The following is a 19,687-nucleotide window of genomic DNA, read 5'->3' as shown; positions in this document are numbered from 1 at the left end:
TTCCTTCTTCTGCCCTGCTTGTGGCCACTCCCTCCGCTTCAGCTCGGAGGTGTATCTGCCTCTCTTCCTTAAAGCCTCTGGCCTTGGAGGAGCTCCTCTGGGCCTCCAGATCTTAAGGTGGAGCAGAGCCACCTTGGCTGGCTCAAGATGAGATTCTCATGTTCTTATTTCCGAAGCAGTGTGACCTGACATCAGTTGAACTGCCAAATGTTCACAGATCATTTTGCTATCATGCACAAAAGGTTCTAAAGTATACCTTACACTCAGGTCACTTTAAGGCATGAAGGAATTGCAAATTGTCACTGTTCTTCGACATACGGCACTCTGCTAAGGAAAAAGGCAACAGATAGCCAACAAGAAGAGCATGCATTTAGAAACTGGCAGCATTTTTGTGTCTGGGTTTGCTCCTTTATTTAGCAGCCCCATCCTCAAGTTATGGGATGGGGAGAGTGGGAAGTAGAACAGCCGCTCCTGAGTCTTTGGCATGGGGTGGGGTGGAGGCAGCTTCAGCGCATAACTTACTGCTCAGTCGAATGCTGGCAGCTGGGGAGGAGGGCGGACCCAATGGTTGCTGCAGCTGTGCCAGGCTGTGCACTAGATGGGCAATCCAGGGAGTTGATGAGCGCCCCTCGGAAAACACTCCACTCAGAATGACTGCACCAAGTCAATTCAGCATTCAGGGAGCACCTACTACATTGAGGCTCGGGAGCCACGATGATAAATGGAAACAGTCCTTGTCCTTGAGGGTCGCACAGTTTTGGGTGGGAGGAGGAGAAGTGGGTAGTTTGGGGTGAAGGAGAGCAGGAAATGTGAGAAGATATATCTATTTAAAAAATTCTTTCCTCTAACAGGTAACTGACCAGAGGCTTCCTTGCAGGGTGAGCAGGAGTTAGGCTCACTTAATCCAATATTCTGTTCGCAATTACAGCAAGCCCTCAAGGACTTGCAGAATGATGGCCTAATTTATCCACCTTGATGTAAATGTCAGAGGCATGGTAAAGCTCTGCTTTTCCTAGAAACTGTACTTGGCTTTGTAATTCATCGGCAGTGTGTGCCGGAGAAGAGGATAAGTGGACTGAAGTTAAAGAATGTGGGTTTTCTTAGTTCTGCTACTATTTGTAGGATCTTTGTAAGCGGGTGGGTTGTACACAACATATATAGTGAGGTCTTGCTTTTCATCCACTCTATAATCTCTGTTTTTTAGTTAGGGTATTTTGACCATTTACATTTAAAGTTATTATTGATATAATTAGATTAAGATCACATTTATAACTTCTATCCACTGTTCTATTTCTTTTGCTTTTGCTTTTTCTGGTTTTGAACACTTTATGATTCCGTCTTCTCTCTTCTCTTGGAATATCAATTGTATTTCCTTTTGACGTTGTTTAGTGGTTGCCCTCAAGTTTGCATATACATGTACACTTCATCTAAGCCCACCTTCAAGTAACCCCAAACTGCTTCACCTGTAGTGTCCCCACTACTGATAAGCCTGTCACAGGTATTCTTAATTTGTGTTAAGTTGCTGTGGGTTTCTAGTATTTCCTTCCGATTTTTCTTAGTTTCCATCTCTCTGCTTACATTACTCATCTGTTCTTTCACAGTGTCTACTTTTTCCATGACAGCCCTCAATGTACTAATTGCTTATTTAAAATTCCTTGTCTGATAATTCTGACACTTGGGTCATATCTGTCTAGTTCTGACGCTCTTCAGATTATGTTTTTTCCTTGACTTTTAGCATGACTTGCAACTTTTTGTTAAAATCCAGACAAAATGTATCAGATAATAGGAACTGAGGTGAAGTCCTTTAGTGTGAGGATTCATGCTAATCTGGCTGGGAGCAGGGCTGTTGAACGTTTCTGTAACTGTGGGTGCCAGAGGCTTCCGCCCCCTCTGGTGTGCTGTTGTCGCCTCCTCTGTCGCCTCTGGGCTGCCCTGAGAACCCCTCCTTAAACAGTCTGCGCCTTGCAGCTCTTTCAGCTGTAACTCACTGTTACTATACTCAATTCCTGTTGATGTGGAGATGAGGTGTCAGGGAGGGGAAGCATCCTATAATTTTAATGATTAAATCTCAGTCTTTTACTGGGCCTGTGTCTCTGGGCTGTCACCTTCACAAAGGATTCTTAGCACGTTTTTCACTCCTGAGGTGAGACGGGAAGGCTTGAGGGGGCTGGAATTGGGTAAATGCCCTTCTCTCATGTGGGATAAGGCTCTGGTAAAGTCTTTTCCCCTAGAGAGGAGGCCTTTGTTATGCAGAATGTTCTGGGCATATCTCAAAATGGTTACCTTTCTCTTCCACCTGCCAGAGCCAGCAGGGGATTTTTCTTGACTCTTCACCATAAAAAACTGGTGGGGTTCCTGGAGGTAACTGGAGAACCCCCTAAGACTGTGGCTTCCAGGAGTTTCTCCCTGTCAAGCTAGAGCACACTCAGCCCCCAGCAATGTCAAAATTACCATAGAAGGGATCCTACCAGTTTATGGCTCCAGCAGCTCTAGGCAAGCTGATCTCAGCTGTGAATCTCTGCATTCACCCATCTCTCCAGATATCAGGTGAGCAGTTTGCCCCGCAACCTCAGTTCTCTGATGAGTACAAGAAAAGGCGATGATTTTCAGTTTTTTCAGCTTTTTTCTTGTTCTAAGGACAAGAGTGACAACCTCCAAGCTCTTTACACATTGGATCCGAAACCAGAAGTCTAGCTGTATAATCTCGAGCAAGTTAACTCCCCCGAATCCATTTCTCCCTTTATGATATGGAGATAAGTCTTTTAGGCCTACTTCACGTCATTATTTACATAGTAAACTACTATCCTTACATAAAGGGTTATTATTTATTTGTCAGTGTCCACCACAAATTTGCGTAGTTTCACCAGGAAATATTAAGCCAGGAATTAGATTTCCCAGCTCCCTGGAAATTGCTCTGTGCCAAAAGAATGAAGTAGAACACATGCGTCCCAATCCCACAACTGATCCATAATAACGTCCCCTGTGGCTCTCCAAGCTCTTAACCCTTCTCCTGGAAGCAGAGGACCATGAGACCCTTGGACATGATGGACCCATAAGATGGAAAAATCCCAGCCTACAAGGAACAGACCACTGGATTGTTAGGTGTGTGAGAAATCATCATTTTATTGTCTTAAGTCACTGAAATCTTGATGTTTGTTACGATAGCTAATGCTATCCTAGCTAATAAAGAAATCGATGTCTTGATATTGGGGCTGCAAGTACAGAAGCCTAAAATAAGTGACGATAGGGGTTAGGGGCTGTGTGGCAAAAAAACAGATATTGTAGGCTGGAAAGATTGGGACTCATGCTGTGGTGAAATACTGAGTGTAACTGTCACCTGTGGTAATATGGACGACAACGAGAAAACAGAGACTGTTAGAGAAAACAGTGGGAAAGACGCTAATGCTGATGTGTACTGACTGTTCCTCTCTCTCTATTAGGCAAGTGGACAGAAAGAGAGAACTGGCTAAATTGGCAAGCACGCACAAAAAGAAAAAAAAAGTCCAGAAATTTAAGTCCTTGCAGTGTTACAAAAATTGACTGTTTAAAGATTCCCGACCATAGGAAATAAGAGTGAAAGCAGCTTTGAGCAAAGGCCCATTAAGACTTCTCAACAAAGCAACCAGCCTTGAGGAAAATACAGGTTATGGATGTGATAGTCCCTTCCGAGGCTTATTTTAGACGGCTTCAACGTTAACTTCTACGAAGTCCACGGGGAGATGGGTTGGGGTGAGGAAGCAAAAAGAATTTCTGCTCTCTACACTTTCCCTAATCCTCCCAGTGCACCTGCCACTTCTGCCAGAAACTGTCCCCACTCACCCCGGGCCTGTGCAGCCCTGTCCAGCACGTCCTGCACCTCTCCTCTCCTCTGAGCCTGCTCTTCTGCTCCGCTCTGGAACCATAACCCTGGTGCAGGGCTTGGCATGTCCGAGGGCCTTGGAAACTGTCCCGTGAACAACTTAAATTTCATCAAATAGGAGAAGGGGCCTCTCTCCTCTCATGTTTAGCTGCCACCTTGATTATTTCCCCCATCCTGATCCAGGTTTTTGCTGTTCACTGCTTCTGGGAGATTCCAGTTGAGCAGGCTACACTGGGATTTAGAGTGGGGATGTGGGGGTGGGGGTAGGATGAGGGGTAGAGTGTGGGGGGATGGGGACCAACATCCTTGAGTAACCCTCTGAGACCCCTCTCCCCTCAGAGGCTCTCCCTCCCAGGAACCTCTTAGGGGAGACCGCCTGGGTCCCTTGCATGTAATGATCTGCCACATCTCTGTGTACAGTCAGCCACTATGAAAATCAAATCTCATTTCAGCTCTGGACGTTTCACTGCAATGGTTTTCAACATAAGATCAATAAAACTAAAATGCACGTGAAGGAGAGAAATCCAATAAGAAAACTGAAATTTAAGACACAAGCCTATTAAGTCCATCTAATATTATTAAACTTTTATATTCAGGAACTGCCTTCGCTGCCTTAAGACCACTTCTTGAAGACAGAGTTGCTTCTTATATTTCTTTCAAACCCAGGCTTACTGTTACTTCTGAGTTCTGAGGTCTGACCTCCCTTGGGGCCACCCTCTCAGGCTGCCCACAGCCTCCTTATGCGCAGGTGTCTCCTCCTGGGAATCAGTTGTGCTCCCTGCTCAGTGGCAGCCCCGTTTCTTGGCCTTCCCCGCTGCCCTCCTTTCTCCCCCCCCCCCCCCCCCCATAGTGGCACCCACCTCCGCAGCCCCGCCCTGTGATGGCACTCCGCCCCTCCCCAGCCCCACCTCTTGGTGACACACCCCTCAACCCCACCCCGTGGTGGCACCCCACCCCCAAGGCCCTGCCCCATGGTGGCACTCCACACCCCTCCCCGGCCTTGCCCCGTGGCAGTGCCCTGGCTCAGCCGAGAGGGCCCAGCACTGAGGGCAGATGGCTCCCGGGAGCATGCCTGGGTGCAGACGATGCCTGCTAGGTGAGCGGGGTTCTATCAAAGGCAGGGCGCTGCCAGGAAGGGTCCGGCCAGGTTTGCTCCAGGCTGCGTCTGTAAAGCTCTGTCTGGGGAGCAGAGGGGTTAAAACAGCCCTCAGGTGACAGGAGAACGGGCACCTGCTCTAAAGGCCTGGAAGGGGATTCTGAAGATGGCCATTTGACGACCTCAGGAGGGTGAGGGGCTGCACACTTCCAGGGGGCTGGCTGTGCGGGACAGGAGCGGCACTGAGCAGGGGTGGTGGGGTGTGCCCCTTTGGACCTACTGTGAAATGTCCAGGAGACGTTCTGGTGGCGAGCTCCACTTGTTTGGCAAAATGTTAGGAAAATGACCCAAATGCTAGAGAAAAATGACCTAAATCTAAATGCCAGAGGCCCCGGGGAGGATGGGCATCCAGGTGTGCAACCTTTTGTTGCTGAGAGAAAACGACTTTTTAAAAAAATTACAACTAACTTTAAGGCCTTAAATTCAGATACATTATTCACACTATCACAGTTCAAGTAGGAAAGAGGTAATCAATTGGCTCATTAGGAGTGAAGTGATTTTAACAAGGCTTTGCTAAAACTTTATAGAAAAATAACTCGGGTTGCATCCTTTGCATGTCAGTGGAGGATGAGAGACCACTACACTGACTGCCCCTCGTCAACGTCGTGGTCAGTGGCACCCGAGCAGCCTCACTTCCCTTCCACGGTCCTGTCACCATACGCCGTCCGCGCAGACCCGTGTGGCCCATCACTGGCAGCAGGCCTCGGGACTGTGAGTGGGCAGGGAGCCCCTTGCCTGGAAGTGCAGCATGTGTCAGGTTTGGCACATATTTTTAATTTTATTTTACTTTCACATTTACAAACTAAGGAAGGCATTTTGAGGAAGGGAAGGCTGAGGCTGCCTGGAGGAAAGGCTGGGCTCGGGGCGCTGTGCAGAGTCAAGCACTTGGGACTGTTACCAGGGAAGCTGTCCCATATCTCGAGGGCCCTCACTGTCAGACAGCATGAGATGGGAGCCGTGGCGTGCTCTCAGGGCCTGGAAGATGCGTTCCTGGAGGCTGCCGGGGCCCAGGATTTTATTGCTGGTGAACTTGATTATCCAACTTATAGTCCGGGATGATGGCATTATCAGAAATGGGTTCAGTGGTGAGCATTTTGCTGAGATGAAAGGAAACTGAAATGTGTAAACTGCACTGATTCTGCGATGCTGGCATGTTGCCCTGCTTGCCTTCGGCCCCAGGGGTGGGCCCTGGAGAAGACAGGGAGAGAACCCCGCATCCAGACAGGACAGTCAAAGACAAGAGGCAGGCAATAATCAGGATGGACGTGCCCAAATCCACAGCAGCCTGAGCTCCGGACCCAGCCAGCGCTTCCTGTTCCTTCTAAGTTGCCCAAAGATGGTCCCTTTCTCAGGTAGAAAGATCATACATTCCCCTCACTTCAAAATACATCTCTTGGGCTAAATGAGATAGTCAGTTGGGAGGCGGAGGTTCAGACACAGGGACAAGCAGCACGCAGACACGTACCCTGAAAAGACGGATTATTGAAAAGGGCCCTCGGGCATCCTGAAGTTCACAGGAACAAAACAGTCACAGAAAGAATGGTTTGCCTCTGCGATGACAGCAGCACCAAGGTGAGGGCCAGAGATGCCATGTTATTACTCAGATTTCACCCTGTGTGAGCCCCTGTGACTTCTGCAGACCAGAAGCTTCTCCATCCCTTGCGAAAGTGCTGGGTGCCATTCCTGCAATCCACTGGCGGCAGGCAGCACCGCCCCACCATCCACAGGAGCTGGCAGTATGTCCGCCTCTTTGACAACTGAGGGAAATGATTCCTGACGCCGTGTAATGTTCCCTCCCGGTCTGTAAGACTGCGATGTTTAGTCCTTTTCCCCTGCTGAGGACAGCAAAGGCCCAGTGGCATTGGTAGGGGTGGGGAGGGGCCAAGGGCCCTCAGCGCACCTTATGCCCAAAGTGAGTCGTAACGGTCAGGGTCCAGCTTCATCCGCCGAGGCACGCACAGGTCCATGGAGACTGCAGGAGTCTTCAGGAGCAGCGCGATGATGGAAGTGTCACTTCTGTGCTCAGATCTCCACTTGGTTAGCCTCTGGTCTAACAAAGATACTTGAATTCACAATCCTACACATTAGTTCAGCAAAAAATCTGGCTTCTGGTACCCAAAGAGCTTAAAGTCCCCTTCGAAACGTGCATACAGGCGCCGGATGTCTCGTTTGCTGATGCCCAGGAAGTAGTGCTGCACCTTGGTTTTATTATACATGGTAATGCCTGGAGGGATGGTGGGGTACGACACCAGGTGGTCTATGCCCGCTTCTTTTAAGATGTACGGGGCATCATCCTCCAGGGTCTCGTGGTGACCAATCACGCTGTACTTGATCTCGCAGGGTGCGCACAGTTCCACGTACGTCACCCAGTGAATGATGTGGTCCCCAAACTGAAGGTCCAGCCACCTGTGGTTTGGATCGCCCAGGTAGCGCACAAAATCTTCAAACTGGATGCCCCTGGTCTCTGTCCGGTTCCTCCTGTACTTCCTGATGATGCCGGGGGCGATCTCATGCCTGTACCAAGGTTCGAAGCGGGGGTTGTGAACAAACTTATCCTTAAAGGCAGAAATCAGTCTCTCGAAGGGGTCTCTTACAATAAAAAACTTGAAGTATGTTTTCAAACTAAGGAAAAAAGGAAGATAAAGAAGAGGTTAACCCGATGTTGTTGGTTGTCACAGTTGGGGGCGGAGAGTGAAGAACACCAATCGGGGCAGCCACGGCCCCCGTTCCCTGAACCCTCACCCCGGCCGAGCCTGTGATGGGTGCATTACGTGCAGCTCTTACGTAAACTGCTCAGGCACCTTGGAAGCAGACCCTGTGGGAAGCCTTACAGGTGAGGAAACGGAGGCTCGGAACCTGCACTGGTCTAAGGCCACAGCACTCAGCATCCTTCGGGGCCACCGTAGAGATATCTACTTAACCTACGTTTGGTGTATCTGAATAGTTCAGAACTTCAAGAACATTTAAAGGTTTTCTTCCTGGGCAGACAATCACAAGGGCAGGAACCGTGAGTGAGTGAGGAACAGTGGAGGCCAGAGAAAACTTACTTTAAGGGCATGTCTTTAAAAATTCAATTCCAAACTGCCAAGGAAGGAAAAACGAGGGAGGAGCAGTAAGAGGAAATAGAGAGCAAGGCTCCAGTTGGCAGGAAGGTGGTCTGGGGAGTGGCACAGTGGTGCCAGTGTGAAGGGCCTGTGATGAGGGTGACCACACAGTGACGACATGGACACGGCTGTGATTACGGTGTGTGTCCTCCACGCCAGAACCTGCTCTCAGGGCTCTGCGCATCTTAACTCACTCACTCTCACACAAGCCCAGGAGATCAGTGCTTGGGGGTAGCAGGACCCCTCCCCAGGAGAATCTCTGACCGGGCATTTACACCTGCCTTCCAAAGGGTTCTGCACAAGTTGGGAAGACCAAATAAGCCACGCCAGAAGCAATGACAATGAAGTAGCTGACAAGCAAGGGAAGTCAAAGGGCATTTGGTGCCCTGACATTTATCTGCTGCTTATGCGATCCTATTCCTCTGAAACCTTGCTCTACGGGGCCGTTTCACAGCTAACAAAGAGAACTTTTCAACGACTAGCTAAGTAGTTTCTTCATTGCCAGTCTCCATCCTTGCCATGATCAGTGAGGGCAGTCTCTCCCTGCCTGTGCCAGGTCCAGTACACGCCACCACTCCTGGGGGCAGCTCCTGGAGAAGCAGGCCTGACGTCTTTGGAAAAAGGAAAACCTAAGGGGGTTTCCCTGCAACCCAAACCCCTTTTGTATGAAATAAAGATCACATTCAGTAAAGAATCCATAAAACTTAACAGAACCAAAGCAGAACACAAACAGCCACTTATTTCCATTATGTAACCTTCACTTTCATGGCCTGCATACAGCCAAGGGTGGAGACGTTCTGAAGTTCTCAGGAAGACGTGTGAATTTAAGTGTGCTGAGTGCTGGCGTATGCCTGGCTGCCTCCACCAGCACAAAGCCACGGCCCCCAGTATTCCTGGAGCAATCTGGGATACATGGCCAGCAGGGAACTGAGCCTCAGCGTTCATCAGCATCGCTCCCCCCAGCCCCCCCAGGTACTTGCTCCTACCGCTTCTGAATTTCTGCTTCGCTGAAGGAAGAGAGTCGAGGCAGGCCGTTCTTCTCGTGGTCGTGAACCACGTTTTCGGGGATCTCTTCGATGGAGGGGAAGGCTCCTGTGAAGGAAAGAGGGAGAGGCCTGGGTTGGCTGCCTGCCTCGGTGCCATCCTTAGAGCAAGATGCTCATCTCTTGACTCAGGCCCCAGGTCCCCCACAAGCCCACCCTAGTATCCAAGTATAGGTTACTGAATTCCAAAACTGCTTCTGCCAGCAGGATCAGAGATGAAAGTGAGGAAAGCTGCTCGTAATCCATAAGCCAACTAGAGGAAACAGACGAGCTAGGAGGAGTGGGGGGCAATACCTACCCCTGGCAACACACCTAAACTGGGTTAAATCTGACATTTGAAAAAGATCACTGCATGCAAACAATTGCTAAAACCAGCAACACTTATTCTGCTCTGAAGCTGGGGGAAAATGCTGGAGGAGCAGACCATGACACACAGTGATTTACACCCACAGCACCGTCGCCGGCCCATCGCTCTCAACAGACCAGGCTTTCCCAGCACCACAGCCCCCGGGGCCCAAGGTGGCTCCTAGGGAACCTCACAGCACCCCAGGCTGGCAAATGGCAAAGATGTTTGGTGCTGGAAACGTGGCTAATGCTGCGGGAGTGACGTGATCTATTTGAAGCAGGGGTGAAGGAGGACAGGGAGTGTCTGAGGAGGCGGCAGGGCAGGATGGAGAGGCCAGGGCCTGGGGCCACTGCTGAACAGAGGCTGCGTGCAGCCCATCGGCCGGGTGGGGGGTTGGGCAGGTTTTTCACTCTTTTCTCCACTTAGATAAATGGAAATAAAGCGTCACTGAGAAGATCTTAGCCAGGCCTCTGCAAACCTTCACGCCCGTCTTTATGTTAATCCTCTCTCCTTAAACTTAGAGTCTGGCAGGGAAGAATCTGTTTCTGACCATCTGAGCAGTAGTGACGGCCTCGCCTGCTTTATTCATTCCTTCCCCAAATGTGTAAGCACCGTCTGGATCTCTGCGCTAAGTGCTGTGGGGGCTGTAAAACCAGCAAGAGGAACACCCGCCCTCAATGTGCATTTGCCCCTGGGCGTGCGCAGGCACCTGTCCCCGTGCAGGTGTGTCTGGAGACGACTGACGACAGCCATAAGGACCATCCTTTTTCTATTATACGGCCTGGCAAACCACTCCCATTTTTATCCCGCCCTTGTAAATGGGTGTTTACTTCTTTAAAGTCTGATGCTTCACACCGTGCTAGCAGATTTGTAAGACTTTTATATATTTATTGTTTTAAACTTGATTTGTAACCTCATTCTTTGATATCAAAAATCCAACATACTGTCAGATTACTCAAGAAGCACGTTAATTACACAGACGATGAGGCCAGTGTCTCCCTTTCCCCACCAACCAACCAGTGAAAAGGCCAAACGACAGCAAACTCTGAGAAGAGCAGCAGGAGTGGTGGGTGGAGGACGGAGGCCCCAGGGCCACCTCCCACTCTGCTCCAAGGCCTGATTGCGGGTGCAGGAAGTCACACTGCAGGTGACTGGAATCATGTTCCTTTTGAAGCTGAATTTAACAGATGGAACCCATACTTATCTTGGATCAGTTCAGAGTAATTGGAGTTTAAACAAATAAACATGGTGTCTGAAAAGCGTGGTGAGTAATCAAAAACTGCAGTGTGTGAGGCCACTTCTCAATGGTCTGATCTGTTCCCAAATTTCCTGAAGTCAATTAAACCCTCTGAATATCGATGCTCAGTGTAAAATGGGGACAATTCCTTTCCACCCAAGCGGCACAGAATACTGGGTCTGTGGGTGAAGAGGCTCCCAGGCCACCTGGCCAGGCTCCCCTCCCAGGCACGGGGTGTGGGGGGCCCTTCTCACCACACAAAGGGCAGCTGTGAGGGCAGCTTCCTGGGCTCAGGGAATGTGACGCCTTGACCTACCAGGCCAGAGCAAGTAAGGATCAGTGCACTGCGTCTGAGAAGAAAAGGGATCCACCCGGGTGGGCAGGCTGCCCAGGATGGGGAGCCCGCTGTGGACAGCCAGCAGATCCTGACCTTAGGTGTGGCCCTGAGAAAGCGATCAGTACTGAAATTAACCGACCAACTTTTAAAGTCCCACACTAACTGGAAAAACACGACAGAGAACTGCCTTTTCAGGAGAACCGTGCCTTCCTCTGCTCCTCTCTCCACCCTCCTCTGCCTCCCTACCCAGGCCACAGTGACCTCCCTGGGCAAACCCAGATGTCCCCCGCCCACCACAGTCACCGGGCGCTGCACGCACCATTTAACACGATCAGCACTTTCTTCCACTGCGTGTTGCCCACTTTGGGAGTCTGGCAGAAAAGAATCTTGTGCTTGTCACAGACAAATATTCGGTCCAGGACAAACTTGGAGACGGCAGTGTGCGAGAGATTCCTCAGGGCTTCATCCCTGCAGACATTGCGGATGAGTTCCAGGCGCTCCAGATAGACCAGGGGTTGAGCAAGCTGGCTGTCTGGGAGCATTGCCCCAGTGGGCTGCAAGCAAGGAGGAGGCACAGGCTTCGTTAGCAGCAGACAGGGCAGAGCCCTGCACGAGCCCCCGGGGGCCGTGCAGGAACACTCGGGCGCGAGAACCTTGGAGCCACCCTCGCAAACAGCAGGGCTCTGGGATGTGACCCACCCACAGGGGCTGGGGCTTCAGGCCACGCGGCTATGCAGGACCACAGCTTAATCAGAGAGCGGGCCTTCTTCTTCTTCATCCTCAGCTGGGACAGACCGAGGTGGCAGGTGGGCTGCCTGCCTGTCGCTTTGCTGATGGCATTACGGCCCATGGTTTCCCAGAAACAGCTGGTACTTCTCATTCAGGGATTTTAGTGCTGGCCAGGTTCCCGGTTCATTCTCCCTAGCAGGTCCCTCCGGGTAATTCTGAGTGTCTGTATGACGGTACCTAAGGACCAGCTGTCTACACACATGGTGACTGTTTTGAAGATACTCTGGTATACTGGTATATCTGGTTTATTAATTAAAAAAATACCTTAGGTCATTCAGCATGGGTTTTAAAAATGCAGAAACCATTTGTTTCCTTCGTGAAAAGCACCTGATTGCGTTTCTCTGTGAGGTAGTTTCAGCAGAGGGGAGGGTTTGGCTTGGTCGTCACATCTGTTGTCCCAGAAGTTTAGCCACCATGAGCAAATGCTGGAGCTCGGCGGCGGTGGAGTCATCAAACCAGGAGAGGAAACCCGAGCAAACTGTGGGGTGAAGACTTTGATGCCAGACACCCAAGCCCGTCAGGACAGTGAGTCTAGAACCAAGCAGGAGCAGGCGAGCTGGAAGCGCACCTCAGCCCCTAGACCATGGGACTTGCTAGGAGCCCCACCTCCGGCGGGGTTTCTGAGGCCAGGGTCCAAACTGCACAAGGGAAACTGCTGCTGCTTTTATTTTGTGATGCCTTTTTTTTTTTTTTGTGGTAAGGAAGATTGTCCCTGAGCTAACATCTGTGCCAACCCTCCTCCATTTTGCATGTGGGATGCCACCACAGCATGGCTTGACGAGTGGTGTGTAGGTCCATGCTAAGGATCCGAACCTGTGAACTCCAGGCTGCCGAAGCAGAGAGCACAAACTCAACCACTATGCCACCTGGCTGGCCCCATGTATCAATTTTTGAGGTGTCTGTCTTGATCATCTCTGAGTTATCTGGAATAGGTCCCTGAATAACTTTTTTCCCCTCAAAAAATCAGCATATGGGAGGTATAATTTCCAGCCCATGTGCAGCTAAGGCAGTTCCTCCACTGCCTTCACACAGAGAATACAACTTGAGTGAAAACACCGAGTCACAACTCTCCCCATGAAATTCTTGAGCTGAGGCTTCGTCACGTTCTGGGACTGACCAGTGCAGAGAAGTCCGTGCCCCTGCCACTGTCATTTCTTTATAGGCAACCGACTTTTCATACCTGGGTGCTTGCAGGACTTTTTGGTCATGATTCCAGCACATTAAAAGTTCTGCCAGGAAATGCGAGCGTGAGTGTCCTCGTTGATTCTGCCTGGAATGTGGTGAGCCCGTGTGCCAGCGTCCCAGGAAAGGTCCTTTCCTCGGGACACCTGGGCGGGGGGTGGAGCTCACGTGAGACAGGAGGAAAGTCATTTTACCTTAGGAGGCGGGCAGGGGTGTCCAGTCGGAGCCTCAGCCCCCGGTTCACGCAGGTTTCCTCTCCTGGTTTGATGACCCCTTAGAGCAGAAACCAGCGCCAATGCTCTCCGGCATTTGCTCACAGTGGCTGAACTTCTGGCACAACTGACATGACGACCAAGTGAAACCCTCCCCTCTCCCTAAAGTGCGTTCCAGAGAGGCACAATCGGGTGCTTACCACCAAGGAAACAGTCATGCGCCACGTATGTCACACTGCAATGAATGCTTTCTAAAAAGGAAATACACAAAAGTCCTAACAGCTCTCAAAGAGAGTTGCGGCTTACAACAGTAGTTGATGTTTTCTCCTTTCAATTCTGGGTATTTCTTTAAAATACAGAGTGAGTACACATTACTTCATAAAAAGTCTGATTTAAAAATAATGGCTGGTGGAGGGAGCACCTATAAAGACTTCTGGGAAGTTCTGGAAAACCGTTCAAGTCCTCCATGGATTATTTCTACCACATTTGGGTACTTTCTGTATCCAAAGGAAGCCCTGCCAAGACAGCACATCATTTTCTCTCTTCCTTCAGCAGGACTTCCACCAAGTAAAAGCCACAACTCTCTCCCAGAGTCCCCTCTGAACGTCCTTCCAGGGCTGGCCTGTCCCTTTCTTACCTTCCACGGGCCCCCTCTTTTCTTTCCTTCCTCCCTTTTCTACTGAGTGACACACTATTTCCAGGCACTTCCTGAAGTGGCCTCAGGGCCTTTCCACTGCCCAATAAATCAGAGATGAATCAGGATAGCTGGCAAGGAAAACGGATGCAAAATGGGTTCATTTAACTTTCCTTCTTGAGTGAAGGTTGACTTAAAAAATCAAGAAAGATGAAAACGCTCAGTTCGAAATTATGACACACATTCCTTGGGTCTGCTTTAGAACCTAACCGACTATCTGTAACACAAGAGGCCCTTTTGTTAATGCTCGAGCCAAAATTTTACAGCTTTGTTAGGAGGCAGAACCGATCGTTTGACAAATATTTGCTGAGTCTTTACTCTGTGCTTGGATGCAGTTGTAGAGTTTTCTAGAGACACTGGGAAGGCCTCAGCTGAGAGAGAACATGCGTGACACTGTGTGTGTACATGCATGTGTGCATACTTGTGTGTGTGTGTGCACGTGTGTGTTGGGGGTAGGAGGTGAGGGGGCTGGAGGGGGTAAATGGAGATGCACCAACACAGGCAGAAGTTGTTCAGTGCCCCCCATCCTTGACTTTTTATCCCCTCATTGTTCACATCCTGGTGGAATGTCTGCCCACAGACGCCTCCTGTTTTTCCAAGAAGCATCTGGAAAGGCAGTTCTGAACAGGGAGGCTGTTTCTTCCAACCCTACTCCTTTGGCCACCTCTAGTTGTGGCCTTGTTTCTCAGCATTTTGAAATGTTTCTGCTGTTAGATCTATTTATGCCCTTAAAGTTACACAGAACTTCTTCCCAAGATTTTAAAGCAGATAGTCCCTCCAATTTAACTTTATCGAGTGGACTAAAATGCCCTGGGCTTTCCAGGCAGTCCACTTATGTGGCAGTTGTAGGAACCTGTCCTCCCCGAGGGACAGGATCAGTTACAAAGTGGGGAGGACATAAGCCTCTGGAACACTCTGGAACAGGGACACTGGGAATATGGGACACAGAGGATTCCACCCCACCGCCCTGGCTCCCTGCTCTTTCTCCAAGGCTCTACCATAACCAACTCCCTGACACACATAACCTTTTACAGGACACTTCGTCTCTTGTGTGTCTCACTCGATTTCCTGGGTTTCCCTGGAGGAGGAAGGATGTCTTGGGGATCCCTAATGGCTCCTTCCCGAGGTGAAGACATTCTACAAGTGAGAGCGGGCACCTGCAGACTCACCACCTCCGCTCCTTCACAGAGTGACCTCCGCTCCTCTCCAAGGAGCAGGAGCACCACGCTGCTGCCCCGGCCCACGCACGTCTCCAAGACCGCGCCAGGCACTCGCCTTCCTGCTTTGATAAACAGAGTCTAGTTTTACCTCGTTCCCTCATTGCTCTCAACTCTTGCTCACTCAGAGTCTCTCTCTCTTCTCCGCACTCTATTCCAAGTTTTGTAAACCTCAGATCTAACCTGGATCACGGCTGACACTCAAGAGCAGCACAAGCCAGCACCTCCAAACAAGTTCTCTCCAGAAACTGCAGAAAAATTGCCATCATTTTCAAATTTGCTTTTCTTAAGCATTATATATATATAAAAAAAATTTTTGTTCAATTGCGTTTACCAATTGGCGTTTTCTATTTTTTCCCTTTGCAAATATACTAAATCAATTTTAATGACTGAGATTATTTTTCACTCTTTTCCACTCAAGTATTCAGCTACGTTATGCACAGAATAAACTTTTAAAGGTGGGCCATGCAACCTGATCACCTTTCTAAATCACCTTTCTTTTGGGAAAACCTATGCTGAGTTCAACTTCTACCGATTCTTGGCCTCAGAGGATGATGTCCGACCACTGCTCCCCAGCTCCTTCAGCCCACTCCTGAGTGCTCTGAGGATCAGCGGGACAGGGCAGGAGGGGAAGGGGACAGAGGACACTGAGTTGAAAGCCCAGGCCCACTACTTGCTGCCCCTGACACACTGGGTCAGCTCCTCGAGCCTCACATTTCCCAACTGCAAATGAGAACAGAAATACTTACACCTCTGAGGGCTGCTCTTGATCACCAGCAGGATTAAAGCCCAGTAAAGTGCTTTATAAACGGTAAGCACATTCAGGTGCAGTATTTTCAACCACAGTTACTCCTGAAGGCCAGCAGCCTTCACAGGAGGAGCACCCCTCCGTCCGCTGGGAGTGACCCCAGGATGAGCGCTCTCCTTCCTCACAGAGGCGCAGCGCCAGCCCCGCCCGTTTCCAAGCTCTGTGCTCCTCCTGCAAAACCCTTACGCTACCTTCGCGTCATCATTGATCCAAGTAACGAAACAGTGCTCTCCTTAACTTTTTCTATTAAAGCCACCCTCCTATTTCCTATTGGGATTTCTGGTTTCCTGTCTCTGTGGTCCATCCATGCTCCCTCCTTGCCCTGGAATGCTCATCCTAAAAGCAACATTCCCAGCCTGTTTCAAAGAGACCTGCAGACTTGATCTCTAGTCCATCAATGTTCCGCAGAAGGTAACCCCCAGCAGCATTTTAGTCTGAGCTGGTGCGTGCTTTCTAGATTTTGCTGGCTTCTAATCTGTTGCCCTTATACTGCAAATCCTGGACAGGAACTGTCCCCTTCTCTATGGTTTAATTCCGGGCTGAAGAGCCTTCTGGCACTATTGCAACCTGAACCTTCCAGACTCAGAATGGGGGTTAGGAAGGGAGAGGGGATCTCAAAGAGTGTCCCCACCTTGGCTGGGAAATGATTAGCACTGTACGTGCAGCAGGCGCCTGAGGAGAGAGACCTGGAGTCTGAGTGTAAGGAAGGTGCGCCGGGCGAGAGCCACAGTCGCCCGCTCCGCCGCCAACGCCCACACGATTTGGGATGATCGGCCATTCTCCAGAACTCAGTTCTCTCAGCCATACTGTTCAGAGGCTGGATTAGCTGCTCTTCTGTCCAGGACCCCTTCTAACTCTAAGATTCCATGATTCGAGGCCAGAAAGCTTTTCCCACTCCCTTGGTTTTCTCCTGCCCTTGCCTACCACCCTCCATCCCCCTGGCAAGGATCGTTCTCAGCTGCTCAGGAATTTAACTCAGTCAACATGTACAGAGCACCCATGATATACACAGCACTGTGAGGAACATAAAAACAGATGTGACCGCGCCTCCCCCAAAGAGAAGTAAAAAGATGAGCAGAAACGTGCAGAAGCAGCAACTTTAAAGCAGAACGTGATGGCAAGTGGAAACCAGCTGATGAGATGACAGCACGGACAGAGGAAGGCCAGTTCCCACACAAAGGGGGACCCACTGGGGCAGGAGCGGGGAGCAGGTGGGAGACACCACAGGTAACAACCAGGAGAGGCTGCCCTGCTCCTCTGCTGACCAGGTCAGAGGGGACAGTGCCCTTGGTCTTGCTGTGCCCACCTTCAGTTCCTCAGGAAAGTGCTTTTCTCCTGGCAACTTCCCCGCATCTGGCACGGCTGTCAGGAACAGAAGCTCCTGTCTGGCGCTGTATGCTAGGAGACAGAGAGGTTAAAACGTCTTCTCATGGAGCAGCAGACACACAGATCAGCAGTATGGAACAGAGGCCCCAGAGGGAGACCCGCACGAATATGCCTGACTGACATCCGACAAAGGTGCAAAAGCAGTTCAGCAGGGAGAGTCCTTCCAACAAACGGTGCTCAACTGCACCTCTACAGACCCCAAACGGAGCCTTGACCCAAACCTCACACTTTATTCAGGATCGAACTCAAAGTGGACCAGCACTTAAATGTAAAACATAAAGCTATAAAAAACAGGAGAAAATCTTTGGAAAAATTGATAAACCCAATCTCATCAAAATTTAAAACTTTTGCTCTGCAAAAGACCCTGTGAAGAGGATGGAAAGACAAGCCACAGATGGGAGAAAGTATTTGCAGACGACACATCTGACAAAAGACTAGTATCGAGAATATGCAAAGAACTCTCAAAACTCAACAGTAAAAAAAAATAGACAATTCAATTAGAAAATGGGCAAAAGACATGAACAGATATTTCACTGAAAAGGATCTACAGGTGGTAAATAACCACACGAAGGCTGTGCAGTATCATTAGCCATCAGGCAAATGAAAATTAAAACCACAGATGAGAAACCACTACACATCTATCAAAATGGCTAAAATAAAAAATAGCGAAAACTCCAAACGCTAGCGAGGATGCAGAGAAACTGAATCACTCATCCAAAGCTGCTGATAATGTAAAAAGGTACAGCAACTCTGGAAAACGGTTTGGTAGTTTCTTAAAAAACTAAGCATGCAACTACCAAGCAACCCAGCAATTACACTCCTGGGCAGAGAAATGACAACTTCTGTTCACACAAAAATCTGCACACAGATTTTGTGGCAGCTTCATTTGTAATAGCCTCAAACTAAAAACAACCCAGCTGTCCTCCAACAGGGGCAGGTTAAACAAATGGTGGTACATCCATACAATGGAATACTACTCAGCAATAAAAAGGAACAAACTACTGATAAACACAGTAAATCGGATGAAGCTCCAGGGGACTACAGTGAATAAAAACAGCCAGTCCCAAAAGGTCACGTACTGTATATAAGATTATTGAAATGACAAAATTATGGAAAGGAGAACAGATCAGTGGTTGCCCAGGGAGGAGGGGCAGGTGTGGAGGATGGGAAGAAGGAGGTAGGTGTGGCCATAAAAGGGCAACACAGGGATCCTGGTGGTGATGGAGAAGTTCTGCATCCTGACTGTATCAACGTCAATATCCTGGTTGTGATTCTGCGCTGTGGTTTTGCAACATGTTACCTGTTGGGTTAAACTGAGTAAAAGGTACACAGAACTCTCTGTTATTTCTTACAATTGCATATGACTCTATCTCAAAATTAAAAGCTTAATTAAAAACAAAGCCAAGTTAGCAGTCAAGTTAGTGATTACACATTACTTAGAAATTCATGGGAACTGAAGTAAGACTAGAGAGGGGCTGGCCCAGGGGCACAGTGGTTAAGTTCACACGCTCTGCTTCGGCAGCCCAGGGTTCACTGGTTCGGATCCTGGGTGCAGACCTACACACCGCTCATCAAGCCATGCTGAGGTGGCATCCGACAAAGAAGAATTAGAAGGATGTACAACTAGGATATACAACTATGTACTGGGGCTTTGGGGAGAAAAACAAAAAAGAGGAAGACTGGCAACAGATGTTAGCTCAGCAACAATCTTCCTCAAGCGAAAAAAGGAAGATTGGCAACAGATGTTTGCTCAGGGCCAATCTTCCTCACCCCAGGGGGAAAAAAAATGCTAGTCCAGGGTAATAATTTACAACAAAGTGATTTGGGGGAAAACTTTGGGGTAGAACTTGAAGTTAATGTTCAGATCTTCACAACCAAAGAAACATTTGCTTTCAGAATTTTGCAAAGCCTAATAAATAATTAGAAAGAAAAAGCAAATATCAAATAAAAGCATAAAAATCAGCATAAGAAAACATAAACAAAGGCACACTTTGCTTTAAAAAAAAATCAAAACCCACTCCTCCTGGGTTATTAACACCAACACTTTCCACACTCTACTGCAGCCCTGTCCTGCCCCAGTCTGGCTGTTAAACATCCCCCAGAACGGACCCCCCCGAGCGCGGCACTGCCTAGCAAGCTCCTGTGGCGTGAGGCCCTCCTGCAGGGGGAGGACAAAAACCCCTCACAAGTGCTCTGACAAGAATGACAATCCCACCTCCCCATCTCTGACACCTCTCAGTTATCGGACTCCAACAGAAATCTCCCCGCCACACACCTTTATGAATGCCACTAAAATCTTTTTTCCTTTTCTATGTTT

General features: G+C 49.3%; 1 protein-coding gene across 3 annotated transcripts in view; it reads right to left on the bottom strand.

Annotated features, from left to right (window-relative positions):
- Positions 1–5,768: 5,768 nt before the first annotated feature.
- Positions 5,769–19,687, bottom strand: part of CHST10 (carbohydrate sulfotransferase 10) — a 29,533-nt gene continuing 15,614 nt past the window's right edge. For all 3 annotated transcript variants that reach the window (XM_046662077.1, XM_046662076.1, XM_046662078.1), the window contains 4 exons: positions 17,291–17,382; positions 11,402–11,636; positions 9,106–9,211; positions 5,769–7,637 (listed from right to left, as the gene is read on the bottom strand). In XM_046662077.1, coding sequence (XP_046518033.1) covers positions 7,100–7,637; positions 9,106–9,211; positions 11,402–11,636; positions 17,291–17,382 — 971 coding nt within the window. In that variant the 3' untranslated portion in view covers positions 5,769–7,099. The remainder of the gene's footprint in view (positions 7,638–9,105; positions 9,212–11,401; positions 11,637–17,290; positions 17,383–19,687) is intronic.

Source organism: Equus quagga, chromosome 5 (assembly GCF_021613505.1).
Source record: "Equus quagga isolate Etosha38 chromosome 5, UCLA_HA_Equagga_1.0, whole genome shotgun sequence".
Taxonomy (NCBI): domain Eukaryota; kingdom Metazoa; phylum Chordata; class Mammalia; order Perissodactyla; family Equidae; genus Equus; species Equus quagga.
Note: the sequence above shows the minus strand (reverse complement) of the source record. Positions and strands in the feature narration are given on the sequence as shown.